This window comes from Lingula anatina, chromosome 3 (assembly GCF_051362555.1).
Source record: "Lingula anatina isolate TDL-2025a chromosome 3, LinAna3.0, whole genome shotgun sequence".
NCBI classification, from domain to species: Eukaryota; Metazoa; Brachiopoda; class Lingulata; order Lingulida; family Lingulidae; genus Lingula; species Lingula anatina.
The window spans coordinates 30,897,558-30,915,791 of record NC_141769.1 but is presented as its reverse complement, the minus strand read 5'-3'; the positions used below and the strand labels follow the sequence as shown (position 1 = coordinate 30,915,791).

Below are 18,234 nucleotides of genomic sequence, written 5' to 3'. Positions count from 1 at the left end.
ATACCATGGCACTCAACAAATTATATATAGGTTTTGAATTTTTTTCCACGTGACAGTAACATAAAATTTATGTCAACTTTTGAAATGTATAGAGTCAGTTAGGTGACTGAAAATATTTTAAAATGTCATGAAGGTGCACTATTAATTTAATGCAATCTCTGTTGGCCAGTCTTATCCAGTTTCTTCTCCAAAAAGGACAACTCAAGGGAGAATTTCTTCAGGGCCTTTTCTTCTGCCTGCCAATGCCATGCCACTCAGAAAAGAGAGAAACCTGTAGGTTAGAAAAAAAACATAATAATAGCATTATGAACTACTAGTATCCATGTAGACATTATGGAATTACGCAGTGAAGTTTAATGTGTCTTGTTATGACTTGACTGAAATAATGTTCACCACATAAATGAACAATTTACAACTAAATTTATGTAGAATATCAAGATTCATGATCACAAGCTAATAACCCCAAGAAATTGAAAGAAATTGTACATATTACAAGAAATTATTTAAATCCGCCCTGGTTCCTACTCTTCAATAAGGACAATAAGGGGATTTCAGAGAGGCTGGATGCTAAAAGGAAAATGCCCAAGGTTGTTGTATTTTGAAAAAAAATTTAAAAGGGTACTGTTGTTAGTGAATGTTTAATGCATCTTAGGCATTATGACAAAAGTAACTTACCCCAGACACGCTGACCTCCTTTTTTCATTGACATTTTAAAATTTTTTCCAGCCTGACCATAATTCATATATTCAATGCAGCCTTCTCCCATATCTATAATAGAAGAAAAAAAAACTTGAGTAGTGTTAAGATATGCATGTAAAATTCATTATCAATTTTGAGAGAATTTCTGTTTCAACACTGCAAGATGAAATATTTACTTTCAAGTAATGAATAAACCTTAATAGGCAGTGTTTTATTTACAATTTGGAACTAGAGAGTCAGATGACTCGCTGACACTGCAGATTACGAGTCATTTTTTATTTTCAGGAGTCAAAATTTTCCCGCCTTTTTGGAATGGGTAATTTTAACTAGTAATGATGCGTACAACCATATATTATGTAAACAGATTGTATATGAATTGAGGTTGTTTATTTGTAATTGTTATATCCCAGACTAAAAGTATAGAATTCTATCTACAGGAACTGAAGAATACAAAAAAAAAAAAAAAACAGCTTTTGTATAAGTGTATTCAACATATGACAACAAACACACTAATAGTCATACAACTTCAAAATGATATGGACAAAAGTATGCATTTTGATTTGTTTTTTCTAACAAAAACCGTTAAAACAAAGGCTTACTAACATGATTAAACCTAAAGGTAGATATATGAACAAAAAATCACCAAGATAAACAATAAATTAAAATTGATATGGATAAACTTTGTGTTGACTAGTATGTAAAAAAATTTTCAAAAATTATATGGACATAAATGGAAAACAATTTATATAGGAGGGAATAAGATTGTCAAACACAAAAAAGTAGATAAATGAAGACAAGGAATTTCAATAGATAATTACTATGGCAATAACAAATTATATTCCAATCTGGAAAAATTATGTTTTGACTATTAAACATAAAAACACAATACTAGACATTTCACCTGTGATTTTATACACGTAGTGTAACATATTTTAACCATTTAGAGTAATCTCTGTCACCAGTTTGCGGACTAAACTGTTTTTTATGTCAAACCAATTACATTTGGATCTTAAAACACAATAAAATATTTAAATTGAATTAAAAAACCCGTATTGTGCCTATAGCAGCATTGTACTAGTAGTGTACTATCGGTGGCAAGTTGACATACTTTTTTGCAACACAACAACGATCGGAAATAGGCCTACTAGTACATGTAGGTTTTTAATCGGCAATATTACAACAATTTTGAAAGTAATTAGTTGTGGCTGTCATACATTAGGGTCAAATGACGCACTAGATCATATTTTTTTGCGTCAATTTTAGGATTCATGCGTTTTTTACGCATGACGCAGAGGTAAATAAAACACTGATAGGGTTCTATTCTTTTGTAACCACCGAGGCAAAGCTTTTTTCTTAAAATGAACTGAAACATCCAAGCTTGCCACCTAACATGCCAAAGTAGTGAAGTATAATTAAAGTAGAGAAGCAAGTACCCCTTAATTAGAGGTGTCTTACACAATAAGGTGTGTCTTACACACCTTGGCTCAAAGGGAGATGTGTAGTGAGCTAACAGGTAAAGTAATTGGTGGAGCCTAACACCCCATTTCCATAGATTGGATCGACCTACTTTGGATCGACCTAACTCCCTGGGGGTTCGCGCTGAATAGCTGTCAGCCGGGCGGACACGAAAGTTAATTGCCCCTTACGGCTTGTAGTGGGCGGGGACGGACACTTAAGGGGGATTATCTGACGGTAGTCTGGTGAGACTCCCCGCGGTGATAGATCGATCTAAAGTTGTGAGAATAGACCCTAGGAGAACTTAAAACCTTAAGACTTTAAATTAAGAAGCACCAGGATTCATGTGTGTTCTTTTTTCAAAGGTTTAATATGAATTAAAACATATATATGTAAAAAGAAGACTAAATAAGTTTAAAATAACTATACCAAAGACACTGTGAAGTCAAACTTCCCGTTCGACCGCCATGATGGAAAATGCTGTGTGGAGGCAAAACTTTTCCAGTCAAAATAACTGAGCACCTTACTTTAACAACAAAGTTACCACTCCAAAGCCACTTACCATGGTGAGAAGAAAAATTATGACCAACTGTCATGATAAGTCCTCTTAGTTTTAAACACGAAAAAGGTAAAGGCAAAAATGGTACATTTACCCATAACACTAAAGTAAAAAATGGGTATTCTGAACAAAACAGGTTATTTTTTTCTAGAAATATTGGAGCAATACCCATGCAATATATACCAAGCCACGACCAAGATGTTCAAGAATCTAAACACACCAAAATCTTTTATAATCACGCATTTGAAAAGTGCAAAAAAAACGTTCAGGCTTTTGGCCGTAACAAGCGTAACACTTTTTGATCTGGACTCATGAAAATTGACCCTTGTCGTATTCAAGCTAGACCACATGTAAAATCGTAAAAACCAACAATACTGCTCAAGAAAATGTATTGTACACACACCAATTAGTTAAATTTTATGACTCATGTGATACAAGTATCAAAAAGTAGGAGGAAAATGTCTTTTGGAGTTTTTTTTTTTTTTCGAAACATAAACAAGATGGCGGCTTATGCATCTGCTTGTTATTAGGCTACTGAAAGTGCACCTAAGTTTTATTCTATGCTATTGCCACAAATAACTAAACAATTGCAACTGTATAAAGACCAAACTTTCTTCATCTGATACTATATTTATAAGCACTTGTTATGAGTGGGAAATATTTTTCGTGCAATATTTATTCTCCACACACCACCTCGCGAGATCGACGTGGAGCTGGACACTTACACAGTGAGACCCCACGGCATAAAAGTTGCAATTTATCTTCATATTTCTTGTAGTTATGCATTTAAAAGCACTTACCTGTTTTTTGATAACCTTATCCAACGTTATATCCTCTGCACTCTGTAATTCTCTCACTTTAAGAAACATTTGACTGCGTTTCTGTTTGTATCCTCTCCAAACGACAGACGAAGGCACCTATTCTGACAAACGAGATTTAAACGAGAGTAACAGAAAGCGTAACAGAGATAGGAACCCATTGTTCTCTGGGTTCTATTCATTCCGACCAATGAGAGACCGTAATACGGGCTCCGCCCCCACGCGTGTAATCTCCTTCTGTTATAACTCCTTGCCTACACACAATAGATGGGAAGTAATTAAATATATTCATAAAATAGGTAAATTCCACTTTTTCGGAAAGATTTTTTCAAACACCCCTTTTTTGATCAAATTCTTCCTGTTTAAGATTTCCGAAAGCAATTCCTTTTTCTAAAGTTTTATATTCTATATACATGTAAGTTGATGGAACTACAGGCGTTTTAAATATGATAAAAGATATGTTTATTTTCACGGCTTACAGTAGGCCTAATATTTTTAGGATCTTGAAGTTCACTATTAAGTCAACGTCTGTGCCAAATGTTGTTTCTATCTTGTCTAGAAATCAGTAGGTGTAGGGCCTAAAATTTCGGGAATTTACTCCTCGAGTATCGGTATCCGGTGTTGTTCATCTCAAGGAAGTACATGATGTATGTTAAAATGCCATACAGATTTTCAGCGCAATCTGCTGTGCTGCTGAATAGAGATTCCGCAGCAGTGAATTTCGTATTACTTTTAGGCCTACCTTTGACTGATTAAATAGGCCTACATCTGTTTTTTCATGAATTTCGAATACAATAAATATATTCACTTTAATCAACTTGAAGAGTTTATTCATTCACTTGACATCAGTGCAGGCACTGCTTGTAGTGATAACCCTAATGGGCAAAAGGGTTTACACGTGTCTTGTTGTTCTTATAAAAAGTCCTAACCCCTGTAACGCCTTTAAATGGTAGGCCTACCCTCTAATATCAGAGGCCTCTAAATTAATATACAAAATTAAAGTATAGGGGTGATACAATAATGTTGTAACAGACTACTAGCGCGCCCCGTGATCAGAGAGTAAATAGATGGTTCGTGCAGGCCAGAAATGCCAGTGAGCTGTCCGGGTGCCTTCCTTTTTCTATATTTTAGAATCAAAGAGGCGATCCTGTAAAAATCATGAGATGACGTTTCAAGCCTATAAATAATCTCCTCTTGGCTTTGAATCATTTGAACTATATTTCAAAAATAAAAATTTCACAAGGACCGTAGATTTTGTAACATAATACATGGGTTCGTTTCAAGGTTGCTGTCCTCAAAACCAAAAGACCAATTATCACAGTGCTACTAGTCGCGTAAGTGGGTGAAATGTTGAAAAAATGGATTGCGAACGGTGCCATTTGGTACGGTTTAGAACTATGGTTCAGCTTGTCCAAATTCTAATTTCAAGAGGGGAATATTAGTGTGATTTTTTCAGAAATCGAAGGGGGGGTCAGGACCCCTCTGACACACCCCTCCCCCTAAAACCGCCACAGTGTTGACGATATTCACAGATATAACTCTGTCTTATTCATGACACAAATCGCTCGTCCTGGAGAATGCACATATTTCACCCGAGGCCCTAGTAGAGGGTGATGACTAGACACCACACTGACACGTTCTCCTCCCAAGATGAGGTGTACAGAGTTAACTAGTTCAGGGTTGCGGAGGGGGGGGGGGGGGGGGTAGAGAAGGGTGAAGCTCCCAAACCTAGAACACATTGATTAAGTACCTGAGTCCTGACATTGTCTCTCTTACACACAATGCAAGATAAAATATACGTACCGAGGTACTAAAAAGCTAGGCTTTCTTCATCCCAAATGTCCCCTTCAAATATGGACCTGGTACTGAAATGCCCCGATCTGAGTGTGCAATTCACGGGCCTTCCCATGAGGTTGTGCACTGTTTTCTGGTGTCTTGACATTAAATATATCATTTCTGTCATCAATTTCATATCAACAATAGTAGGCACTACGTAAATGCTTTCAAATTAGCGTAATCTCTCTAAATACAACTTCTTGCTTTATCAAAACGCAGTCAGCATATAGGGTACAACATATTGCACAAAAACAGCTTACATAATGGTCTTCACCTCTCTGTTAATGATCACAAACCATCCAATTTAAGGCTTTTTGAAAAACAGACCTAGTTTTTTTGGTATTTTTAAATAAGTCTTAAACTTAATTTTTTTTTAATATCCTCAGAGTAGGCCTACCAAATGTTTCATTTCATTTTAATTTTAAAGCAATTTTATCAATCGTATCCTCACTTATTGAATTTAACAATTAATATTGTACAATCCAACATTTTTTATTAATAAAGAACTTTCTGCAGCATTTAATGCCATCTGTCATTTGTTACATCTTGAAAATATTACTGTTCAGAGTTTCCGAATATGAATAGGCCCTACGGGTAGAATATCATGGGCGTCCTTCAGGCTGGAAAAAGGAAGCCATGACCTATCGATTAAAACCATATTATATGGAAACCGATGTTTTGGAGAGTATTTATATCTTTTATTATTACATCATTTTTCTAAATCTGTATCTTGCTATGAAAAATTAGATTGAAAATCCCCGACAGTGGCTGGGTCACAAAAATTGTAAAGTTTTCGATGGGAACGCTTTAATACGTTCTTAAAAGTGAGAAAAATCTTGCTGCAAAGCTCTGTTGAATTTTTGGTTTCTTGTCTATGTTGAGAAATTGGTTTGAATGGATTACGAAATGCACCTGACATGAACAACTGATTATTAAAAAGATGTTTTATTACAAAATTTGAAGCTTTTAAGACTGTTTCAACTTGTTATATTTTATCGACAAGCTTATAAGCAACACATTTCACGTAAGGTAAAAAAAAGGCAGATACTGTCGATTTTTGGGGCATTTGGCATCATTGTCTCCAGAAGTCTCCAGAAGTGGTTTACCGTCTTCTGCGGCAGGTGGCGACACTGTGGTTTCGCTTTCCTTGGGCAACTCCGGATAGGGCTTTTTGAAGTTATGGCCACAATCTGAACAATTAAACTCCAGAAAAGAAACAAAATGCATGAAGATACGACATCTGGAATTCATGGATAATGAGCAGTTCATTATGGTTGTTTTTTTCAAAGTCAAGTTCTGTTTTTAAGAAAAAGTAAAGGTACTAGTTTAAAAAAAATCCTTAAAATCAGAAACAGGGATGGGAACGGAGAACAGTTAGAAAAGCTGACAAACCCAAAAGCTGAAATTCCCCCAGTATCTAAACATGTAAACACCGTCCTTCTAACCTGTCACTTTTATTTTAAAAGGAAATTAACCTCCAAGATGAACAAAATTTTCATGTCTGAAAATCACTTGTTGGTGCTTAATGTGGTAGATGAACCACAGTGTACCGATCACATCAAGCTGAAAACATTCAAAAACCGTGGTCGTGATTGGCATCAACCAATTGTTTAAATACGCAATGAATTTGTCACGTACTTGATGTTCCCTGTTCCCTTCAGTCTAGAAAGAAAGCTTAAGAGCAATTGTCTTTGTAATATTTCAAAAACTACTTTTTGAAATCTTTTACAGAAGATTAGTTGTCACAAACTGTTTGCCTTTAAGCCACTGACACTGTTTAGTTAGGGCCGCTTTTTAGCAACGGGTTTCTTCCCTGGAGATGGCACTGTTGCTGCGCGTTTTCCTCTTCCTCGGCCTTTTGCATTTTGAACTTCCTCCTCTTCATCTGTATCTGAGTCGTCGTCCTTGACCTTTCTTTTGGTGGCACGCCCCTTTGGTTTCTTTGCTCCTTCCTCTTTCACGGTTTTCTTCGAGTTTTTCGACTTTCCTTTTAGGTCCTCCGTCGAGGAAGCACAATCTTTATCATTTTTCTTGGCTCCCTGTGCTTTTCCCTGTTTAACCTCTTTTCCTTTCTTTGAATCCGCACCCGCAGTTGCTTTGTAGCGCTTCAAGGCCTGTAAAAATATATAGATACCATCAGTGCAAAAATACAATGAATGGTTTCTTTCACTTTCTTTAAAACGCCTTTTTTTAATATTGACATGTGCAGCGTGTTACCGTAAGAGAGATTTGGCGATAAACACGAAAGAATTCCTTTTGTAACAGTCATCTGGCTATTATTTTACTTTTTTTTCTCGTCAACGTTGGCTAATAATTGAACATAAATCACTGACAGCCACAAAGAATCAGTCATTCGACTAACAGTTTCGTACATGTAGGCGCGGGGGGTGGGGGTAGGGGTCCGGGGTAGGGGGTCCAAAGACACGCCCATCTGACAGGAAAAGGTCTGATCTAAATGAAAAATTCAATTTATAGGTTCTATATCAAAGATTCTCAAGTTGGGTCAACTCAGAGGATAAAAAGTCCACTTTTTCAAAGAAAAAAACTCTGAAATTGCTTACTATAGGCCAGTAATAACATGCGCCCCTTTCCTAAAATAAATTTACGATTTCCCCATCACTACTTACCTCTGTCCAGCCGCCGGCTCCTTTCCAAAATGACCAGTGATAGCCGTCCGTATTGATAGCAAACTCTAGGGATTCGATCAACTTTTCGAATAACTTATCGTCCGGTATAGGGTCCAAGCGCAACACCTACGTACACAATAAAGGTGCAATGGAAGTTCATCAATAAGCTCTTTCAATTTTATTTCCATTGAAAATCACTGAGGTACAGTTTGAAACTAACGCGGCCTCACATTTAAGGAAGTGACATGTAGCATTAAGCGTTTTATCTCTTATAATAGTTGCCAAGATGTTTCTAAACCAGGGTCAAAAAAAGGAATTTCCTTGTTCCATATATAAAGAGTTATTTACGTGTGGTATATATGAGTTATTTACGTGTGGTATACATGATACCTGCACATCAGGTATAATGAAATATATATTACCTTAAACCAATCTTCATAGGATTTCATGGTCTCAATTTTGCTACAAGCAGCCTTCATTTCAGCAACCATTTTAGTCGTTGGAAATCCAAAGTTTTCGTCATACCGCTTCACAACGTTATCTCTTGTCATACTTTTTGGCATAGCAATGTCCAAGAATAAAACCTGTAAACCAGTAATTTCAATGTTTATCGGTGATAATTTTTGCACTTATAAATATCTGAAATATAGAATTTTACTTGCGAAAGAGGGGCACATAGATTAAGAGCCACTTCACCTAGTTGCATAGAGTTCAAATCATAACAAATAGTGCACAAAAACTTCACTTCAGCATTTGATCTCCCATTAACTAAAAACAAATTTTGCTGTAATTTTTAAAATTTTTTCAAAAATACAAACCTGGAACGCCAGTATCTTCCTGCTTACAGCTGTCGCTTGCAGTGTCTTTTCTAACCGATAGTTTTGCGGCGTGTCCATAAACCCCAGCTTGGCGTCATCTTTGACATACCACATTACGTTACGTCTCCAACTCTCTGACAAATAGGCGTCCGAAGCATCTTGCCATCTGAATGCATTGGTTAATATATAGACAAATATTAAAGCTGTTTTTTTTGGTCTTTTTTCTCTCCTCTTTAGCTTCATTATCATGCCTAGGGTAAACGCGTGTATGAGTGAAAAAAGTAACTACCCATCTCGCACAGCGGTTAAGGCGTTCATTTTACACTAACGAGTTTCAGTCTGTACTTACGTGTATTTATTTGAAGCCGACAGCAACATCAGCCACTCTCCAATGTGAGGGCATGCCTTCTTGCTGCGATGATCTTCATCGGTGATAAATTCCTACAGATGAAGGTTTATATAATCAATTATGCACGAATCTGAGAACATACTGTTTAGAGTGTTAATATTTTCATAAATTTGGGTCAAACTTTTATTATTATTATTTATGATTTTTCTGGATAACTAAATTATGATAACTGGGATGGAAGTCGCGTGCAGAGTTTTAAAATTCTCCTCTAGGCAAATAAGATCAGAACTGTCTATGTGAAACATATAAGCCTATTCTGTGCATGTTTTGACGCCACAAACCAACACAATTCTTCCATTTATCCCCAAGAGACGCTGAACTTACTTTAAGTTTCTCTTCCAACATGTCTTGCATTTTCGGATACTCCTTCAACGCCCATAGGAACAAGCGATGGAGGGCGAAGTATCCACTCAGGTGGTTATCACTAGCGTGCTGCGTCCCTTTAGAAAACTCGACCACCGTTGCAGCCATGAGGTTTGGTATCACGCGCAAAATTATCGTCTCCATGGGGGTGCTGTCCCTCTTACACCCCGGCAATATTTTAGACACCGCCCTCATCGTTTCTTCAAACGTGGCTTTGATTTCTTCGCCGTGCTTTGGATGAATGTAAAGTGGCAGAAAGAACGCTAGGTCCTCCTTCATGATGCTCTGAACGTTTCCTACAGACTTTTGCATACTGTAGAAAGAATCACCGGTTAGAAACTCGCACGGGGTGGTCAGAGACGGGCGATGGTCTGGACCTGATTTAATTAAACCGTAGCCATAAAGTTCCTCCCGGCACTTGGGCTTCACAACCTGGGATGGAGAAAAATAGCTTGAAGTAATCACACTCACTCGTGCTGTTTTTTTTTTGTTTTTTTTTTTTTTGTTTGTTTTTTTTTTGTTTTTTTTTCTTTTTTTTAATAACACGTAAGGGCTGGTTCAGAAAAATTATAAATGAATTGTTTGAAATGATTTGAACCAATTTGCATTAATTTTTTTAAAAATCATTTTTGTGTAAAACCTGTGAAATTCTGAGTGAAAGAATGGAATTTGTAACATTTACAAATGATAATACTGTGTATGATAATCATCCAGTTGTATTTTACACAAAGGAATATAATACTGGATGGATTTCAAATCCGAGAGGGAGACACAATGTCTAACAGACAAAATTATGTAAACACTGATAATGTTTGATGGATTTTATGATAATTCTCATGTAAAGATATCAAAGTAAAAAAAATCTTCCAAATCAGACTGAAAGATGGATATTATCTACTTTCTTTTAAAAGAATTCACTTGAGGTAAACATACTATACCTTAAACGGCGCCTTTGAAATATAGCACACTATATGTGGTTTACCGTCTTCTGCGGCAGGTGGCGACACTGTGGTTTCGCTTTCCTTGGGCAACTCCGGATAGGGCTTTTTGAAGTTATGGCCACAATCTGAACACTTAAACTTCTGGTTGCGTTTCAGGTTTGCTTCGTTTGTTCCTCCTAAAGCTGTCAAATTGAATAAATTAGATGTAGATGACACTAAAACCGTGGTTTTTGTCGCAAGGCATTGTTGTGGGATACCCTAGTGCAGGATATTTATAAAGGATGAGCGCATTTTTTTCATCAAATATCCAAACCATCATAATCTAGCTTTACTGATCTGCAGCCCGATGCGTGATTCAGTTCGTATGAAATTTGTATTTAAAATAACTACTGGTGAAGATTAGACACAAAATAAAGAAGGTTTTTATTTCGAAAAATTGAATGACAAAGGCACAATGATCAAATAAATTTTAAACCACACAAAACAAAACCAAAAGTTTATCCCGCAAATAAGTTTTCAGAAAACCCGATTTATTCATACCTGAATTGGCAGACTGAACCTCGATGAGAAACGACAGCATATTCAACAGCACTGTCTGTACGGTGTACCCGGGAGACCACCCCATGGCCTTGTCGTTCGCCCATTCCCGGTGCCAATCGGCAAAATCCGAGAAAATCGACAAACAGACTTGCGTTCCCTTCTTTCCATTTTTGGTGGCTCCTCCGTGATACTGAAAACCACGTGGTACAAACTCTGCACTTGGAGACCGATAGGGGTAGTTTTCAGGAAAGAATAGGATAAGGTGGTACACGTTATCATCGAGTTTAAAGTTACAGTGCCACTCAAACATGTCGCTATCTAGAGGAGCGGCTGACACGTTGGCCACTGGGGACTTCTTTAACTCTTCCAAGTCCTGCAGTAGCCTTTTCATAGCGCGTTTGCGTTGCGGCTCTCCCATCTTCAAATTATGCAGATCCAATTTATATAGCGAATGGTTTTTCTTTTTTTCAGCTACAATTCTGAAACTGAAAAAGTTAAAAGAAAAATTACTTCTTTTTTCAAAGAAAATCTCGGATAGGATACGTTTAAGTAATTTCACTTACAATAAATTCAAGATGTCTTTCTGAAATAAATGAGTATGGCGAGAGAACCCAAGTACCGTTGCCCATCGGCAGTACGATATTTAAAGGTGAATAATGTGCACGTGCCCCCTCCACTCCCCCAACCCCCCTCCCACCACCCCTTCGACCCTCAATTACCATAAGGCGTTCACTAGATGTGGTATCCAAAACGTTTCAGGAATGTATTCCTGACACCCCTTTCCTCCCCTCCAACCCCCGTTCCTGAAGGCTGTATCCACATTCGACAGTACTACCGTTCTTTATTTCAGACTTTCTGTTAGACCAGCATCAGCTGCATTCAGCAAAAATCGATATCAAATGCCATTTTATCTTATATGTCATGAGCTATTTCATCTTATCTTCATACATAAATAGGCCACTTTGTCCTTCAAAATATATCTACTTCATTATGCCTATGAGGGGGTTTTTCCTAATGAAACTGTCGGTCTACGTAGATCGATCCAACTTCGCGGGGACTCTCGCTGAATGCAATCAGATTAACAGATTAACACGCCTCTTGTTTCGCTTAACCACTAGTTTTTTTTTTTTCTGTGCTCTGCTCAACGCCAGGAGGAGGCGTGTTAATATGTTAATCTGAATGCCTTCAGTGAGAGTCCCGAGGAGTTGGATCGATCTTCATAGACCGAAAGTGTCATTGGGAATGAGCCCTATGGTATATGTGCGAAATAAGCCTTCCTGTTTCATTATCATATTTTTGAGAGCCCTTTTAAAATTGGCTTTAGATTATTCCATTTAAATCCGACACAGTACTAGTAAAAAACAACAATTATAATGGATTTGGAATTTTTTGATTATTAAATAAGGGTCCTATTTAGATATTGCACTGATTGCTGATTGATAAGGCAGTGGGCTGCTCCTCAACACAACTCAACACAACAACACATAGGCCTACTCCTCTAGTCTCAAGTCTAATCCGGTTCATAAAATCACGATCAGGCTTTGATTTCCCTTTTTCACTGTAGTACCCACCTTCTGTGGCGATTAACAGGTTTTCGTCTGTTATAAACTACGATCTGCCGCTTTATATAGCCTAGGAATAAACAGCGTGTACGGGCAGGCCAGAGCTTGTACCGGTGACAGAATAACAAAAACGCCCACACGAAAATTTTTACTTTGGGGCGACAGGTAGAGCTGTCCAAGACAAGCCATGCAAATGTGTTTGGTGTGGCACGAGAAATGGCTTCAAAATCTCAGCAAGTGCAACAGTAGCGTAAAATGAAGAAAGAAGTTGAACCCTATATGATGTGTGACAAATTGCAACCAAGACGAGAGATGTCTTATCTACAAGGAGGCTAAATGTCACAAGCAAATAATGTGATCAGCTAAAGAATACAAGTTGTTTATTTACGTTTCAAACAGGCTCCCCAACTATAGGCCTAGACCGGTTGTCCATCTGCAGGGACGGGCCCCCGAAAATCTTTCGTAAATTAGAGGGCGAACGGTACCATTTGTCAAAATTCTAATTTCAAGGGGGAACCAGAAATCGAAGGGGGGGGGGGGAGGCAGGACTCCACCCCCTAACCCCCCTCTAAATCCTCCAATGAGCTGTTTAGTTCTTAAGATTGGGTCTGAGTCATCTCAATCCAAAGGATCTCCACCCCACTCCAAATAACTGTAAAAATCAGAGTCAAAATGGCCGTGGTGGCAAAATGGATTGAATATTGAGAAGATACTTTGATATTCCTTTAGAGATTAATTGCAAATAATGGAAGTTTAACCCTCATTTTGTTTGGACTAATGGTCGATAGTCGTTTCAAAATTCAGTTATCGGGATTTGACAGTCAGTTTTGACTTCTCGAAAACAAAGCGGTTTAAAGCAATTCAAGCCAAGATTTTGAACGCATTCAAAGTGCATGAATCGCTTCTTGGTGAACTTATCTGAGGAAAATTAAAAATTTTAAAGCACATTATTAGTATATACGGTAAAATCGTTGAATATACGTTTTGTCGGGAAAATTTTGGTTTGGAAGGCTTCAAGTTTAGATTGGGTGCACGAAACTGGGAAATAAAATTGCAAATTTTGCAAACTTCTAAAGGTTTTGATGCATTGTTAATTTTTCTGGTAAGATGAAACAAACAGTGAAGCAAGCCATGTTGTTTTAAATGATTTTTAAACAGTTTGATAGATTCAAATCCATTGAAGCCGTCTGCTCAACATGCTGTATTACGCATGCGCAGGCGCTTTCTGTCTCTGGTTGCTATTACAGCTCAACTAGCACAACAGTATTGTCCAAAAAAGTTATATAAAATTTATGTCGTTTTACAACATATAATATCAGGCAAAATATCATTAATCTGTCGTGATCGTAGGTGGGTCCTGCCAAAGGGAGAGAGGGAAGGGGATGAAGAGAGGGGGGATGAAAAGAAGAGAAAACATGGGAGGTGGAGTCAAACTATTTTGTCCATTTCTTGTGATCCTCCAATACAGAACATTTTGTTACTAAATCTTAAAAACTAAATGACAGTTTATGATATACCTTATAGCTTTTTTATGAAAATGCTTACAGGATGTTTTCTCGTGTCGGATTTATCCAACCGTTCTTTCTTAATACGGGTTAATATCGAGGTAATTTTAGGCCTGCATACTAAGACCTGTAGGCCTATATATTTCCCTAGAGGCCTATCTGAATTCAAAACCAGATTTGCAACTATCTCAAATAAACAAATAAAATAATAAGATATCGGTTGAGATATCAGTACCATTATCAGAGGTCGGAACCTGTTTATTTAAATTGATACGTGTGTTTTGAAGAGAAGGCGGTACAAAGCTTTCATGACAAACGTGCAACATAAATTGAAATTTTGATGTCTAGAGACTGAATGATCATTAAACCAACGACAACACTGACCTTAATGACCCATATTAGTGGGGCCGAGCCTCATGGACCTCACGTAGACCCTTATATATATTGAGTGAGTTTAACTCCCGAAACTGTTTAAGACTTAATGTTGGTTTATGTTTTATAAGATAAATGCCTATCCCTTCTTTTCCTTATCCATCCTAACTTTCGCTTTTCTCTTTTTTTTTCTATTTTTATATCCTTTGGCCTCTCCATGTGACTTATATCAGGTATTCAAAACGTCTCCACTCCAAATGCCGGCCAGGGCAATGACTTGGAACGTAACCAAAGCTACCGTTAAATAACCCAGCAACTATGTCAAGATGCCCATTTTATAAAGCTTAATAAAGCGACCACTTACAAAATATCTAATGTCATTGACAGAATCACAGTCCAGCTATACTTGTTATTTTGCGTACTCGTGGGCAAACCTTAAATTGCACTAATACCGCATACCTCAAACCGCGGCACTACAGGTCAGTACATTGTTATATTCCTTATTTACCCCTTGTTATAAAAGTAACACTTGTATAACCCACTTGTAAACGTGTTTACTGTATGGTGTACTGGTATATCTTATATTTTACATATAAAACAGCTTCCAAATTTATAGTTATAATACATCCCATAAAGCAAGAACAAATATATATAATAAGTGTCTTATAAATCCAAACAAAAGGGTGGAGGTTTTTTTTTAAGCAGTGAAGCACATGACACTACAATGAATGAATGAATTTAATTTCAAAACCAGGCGCCTCTATCGAGTTAAACAGTGTGGTCTGCAATATTATATGGATGACAACATTTTTAAATCTAATTCTAATATTCGGCTGAGTATTAGCATGGTACGTCTACTCAAAGTGTCCATCTGTTATCGTAAAATTTTTGGTACATCTGAGTATTGAAGGCGCTCGTTTAAATTTTATATCACTCTCTTCATTTTGAGATATATATTACTAATTCTTTTATTTTTTAAAGTTATCTACTTGTAAATTGCCAACCAAAAAAAGGCTAGTCACGAAAACCTTGCGGGAAGGTCAAATGACATTTTCGCCATTTTACTCCCCCTAGATGACTAGACAAGCCAAGCGGAGAACATAATTTAAAACGCTTCATAAATACCAGAAAGAACAACCTATTTGTAAAAAGATGCCCAACATTCCTTCAGTATCGATGAACATTAGTGCAAGAAAGTCAAGCGCCGATGAGAAAAAAAAAGGAAAATTTTGCTTTTAGACAGCATGGATATCTTACGAAAGGCAACTCTTCCTGCTTGAATATTTGTGTTGCAATCACTATGACTTTCGAAACTGTTCATTGTGATATTTCACCAACTGCCGGGTAACATCGGTTTTTCTGATCCAAATGCACATTGTTATTGTTGGAACCCCTGGTATAAAAATTTATACCTTTTCTTTGAACAATTTAATCAGAATAATTTGCTATATTTGAAAATAAGCATCCAAAAGGGAAAACAGTCATATATAATCTTTTCCAAAGTCTCAGTTCCATCGAGCTGAAACATGCACGGCATTCTTTTTAACATATTTTACGAGACAAAACATAATTTTCAGCTGCATTTTTAAAATAAATCTCGTACAGCGCCGACGTTATATTTGACCTCGGCCATTTTCTGATAGCCGAGACCCTGGGTCATATCCTAACAAAGAATCCATATGACCGCTGCACGCTCGGGAATACATGATGTAAACTTTTTTATTTGTACAGCAGTATCTGTGTGTGCTCAAGCGCACTACATGAGTTCAGTAGAACACTTCGCTGTGACCTGCCAAGGTGACTCATGTACTTGCCCTATATACTCTAGTTCCGATCTTTCAGTCCCTTACTTCAGTGCTTTCTTTCAGGCTGCGACCAGAGGCCTGCTGTGTCGTGACTTGTGTGTGTGTGTGTGTGTGTGTGTGTGTGTGCAACATTGCTCTCTAGATATATGTGCAATTTTATTTAGAAAGAGAAATATCTTTGATTATCTGGTTTAAAATCTCTCTATGGCCCAGGCACAAGTTTTTTTTTTCTTGGGTCTGTAATAAATCTCAAATACTTTGTCAGTACCAGCAAATGTGAATAATTTTTGCCGTCTGATGACGCGTTTCATGCTGATTTTCGGTCTTAGTGTTTTTAGTGTGAATGTTTCCTTGTCCTGAAATCTGTGTGTATACAACTGATGATAATGCCAATGTTATTGCGACCAGGTCTCAGCAAGGTGCAACGATTTGGCCCGTTTTGTAAAGGTCTCATATTTCGTTGATTTCAACACAGGGATTTTCGATCTAAAACCGGTGTTATCTCCGTCGTTCTAATCAGCTTGTCCGCAAACAAGTGGATGAGTTTAAACAAAGTGTATGAAACTGACAGGATTTCACTAAATTAAGTATTTGTTTATTTTACTCCCAAGCATTTGGCGTAAAATATGTTCCTGTGGTGAATTAAATTTTTATGAGCTAAGGGCGGGGCGCATACTAACCCCCGTCCTCACCCATGGTGTCGATATTGCTTTGGATTTTGAAGAGAGTTGAAATGAGTTTCTTTACACTACAGACAATTACAACAAAAGTCAAATATTATATTGCGGTTTGCACATACACATTTTTCATCGTTAATCTGTGTTAAGCCCCCTGACCAACGTACGTTTCCCTCATTTCCATAATTCATAGGCCAATCAACTGCGAATATGACGTTTAAATTTTCTAGGGTTGTCTGCCTTGTAATTACAGACTAGTCGCGTCTGAGAGACTTTTCCAAAGGCCCTACATGTGCCCTAGGCCAGTTAAATGAGACCTAAGGCCGGTGTTCCGTCGTTATTTAACCATCCAAATTATATGTGGAAGTTCACGTTCGTTACTTTTTCATTACGTTTCTAGTGAAGCATTTTAGTGATGCACAAGGAATGTTTGAGGAGAAATATTAATGTCACGTGCAGTTTGAAGTTTAACAAGTGTAGATCATAAGTGCGCATGCGTAAAGCTCAAGTCAAGATCTAGATATATTCATGTGTATAAAATAGTAAGTCAAAGGATATATATCCTTGGTAAATCTAGACCTCTTCCAATAACATCGTCTAAGATAAAATTTATGAAATTATATAAAAATTGATTTGAAACGGGGTAACTGTTAAAGGAGTGGGGTGGGGTTAAATTTTTGTGTAGGAGTCCATTGGAAATTTTCCTCCACTAAAAGAGTGGTGGTAAGAGTGGAGTCACTGTTAGTCATATGAATCTAAGTGTTAATTTTGCTGGGGACCAAGGCGACACTAATCAACGCTTAAGGCCCTGTAGTGTTGGTACATGTAGTGCATGAACTAGCCGTGGCTGGTAAAGTTCATTGAACTGACAACTGAGGAATAGGTTAATGTATTAGTAACTACCAGCAGGCCCACCACTATTACTCACTCCCGTACTCTCTGTCGCCTACGGGTCTATGACAATTTAGAAAAAAAATGAATATGACAGGATTCTATGTTTAAACTTCCACATTGAAATAATATAAGTCAATTAATTTTCATATGGCAGGATTCCGTCATGCTGCGTTTTGAAACGATATGTACCATTCTCGTATTTCTACCATATAATATCTTATTGATAGGAGCTATATTCAGGGGCGGATCGTGGATCCAGGATTATTTGAAGGGGTGTCCGTTTTCTAGGAATGACAGGCTGTGGATGAGAAGCCGACTCCCGCCCTCCCCCACCCCTCCCCCACCCCACCCTTG

General features: G+C 37.4%; 1 protein-coding gene across 2 annotated transcripts; it reads right to left on the bottom strand.

The window, feature by feature from the left end:
• Nucleotides 1–6,296: 6,296 nt before the first annotated feature.
• On the bottom strand, nucleotides 6,297–12,796 carry LOC106178514 (uncharacterized). Of its 2 annotated transcripts, none has more exons than XM_013561726.2 (9): nucleotides 12,637–12,796; nucleotides 11,066–11,550; nucleotides 10,523–10,707; nucleotides 9,546–10,016; nucleotides 9,162–9,253; nucleotides 8,813–8,978; nucleotides 8,417–8,578; nucleotides 7,995–8,120; nucleotides 6,297–7,481 (listed from the first exon to the last, which is right to left on the bottom strand). In XM_013561726.2, exons 2-9 carry the CDS (start codon nucleotides 11,481–11,483, stop codon nucleotides 7,149–7,151), a joined length of 1,953 nt encoding a protein of 650 aa, XP_013417180.2. In that variant the 5' UTR covers nucleotides 11,484–11,550; nucleotides 12,637–12,796; the 3' UTR covers nucleotides 6,297–7,148. The 2 variants fall into 2 exon arrangements, with proteins under 2 accessions (XP_013417180.2, XP_013417181.2); XM_013561727.2 differs by lacking the exon at nucleotides 12,637–12,796 and adding an exon at nucleotides 11,785–11,805.
• Nucleotides 12,797–18,234: the final 5,438 nt, after the last annotated feature.

What these genes read in the sequence shown, in the direction of transcription:
- LOC106178514 (XM_013561726.2), bottom strand. Translation starts at nt 11,483, where the DNA reads ATGGGAGAGCCGCAACGCAAACGCGCTATGAAAAGGCTACTGCAGGAC. An exon ending in TTTCAAAGGCGCCGTTTAAG is followed by an intron (nt 10,017 to 10,522) that starts GTATAGTATGTT and finishes TCTCCATCCCAG; the next exon opens with GTTGTGAAGCCCAAGTGCCG. An exon ending in GGAAGATACTGGCGTTCCAG is followed by an intron (nt 8,579 to 8,812) that starts GTTTGTATTTTT and finishes ACTGGTTTACAG; the next exon opens with GTTTTATTCTTGGACATTGC.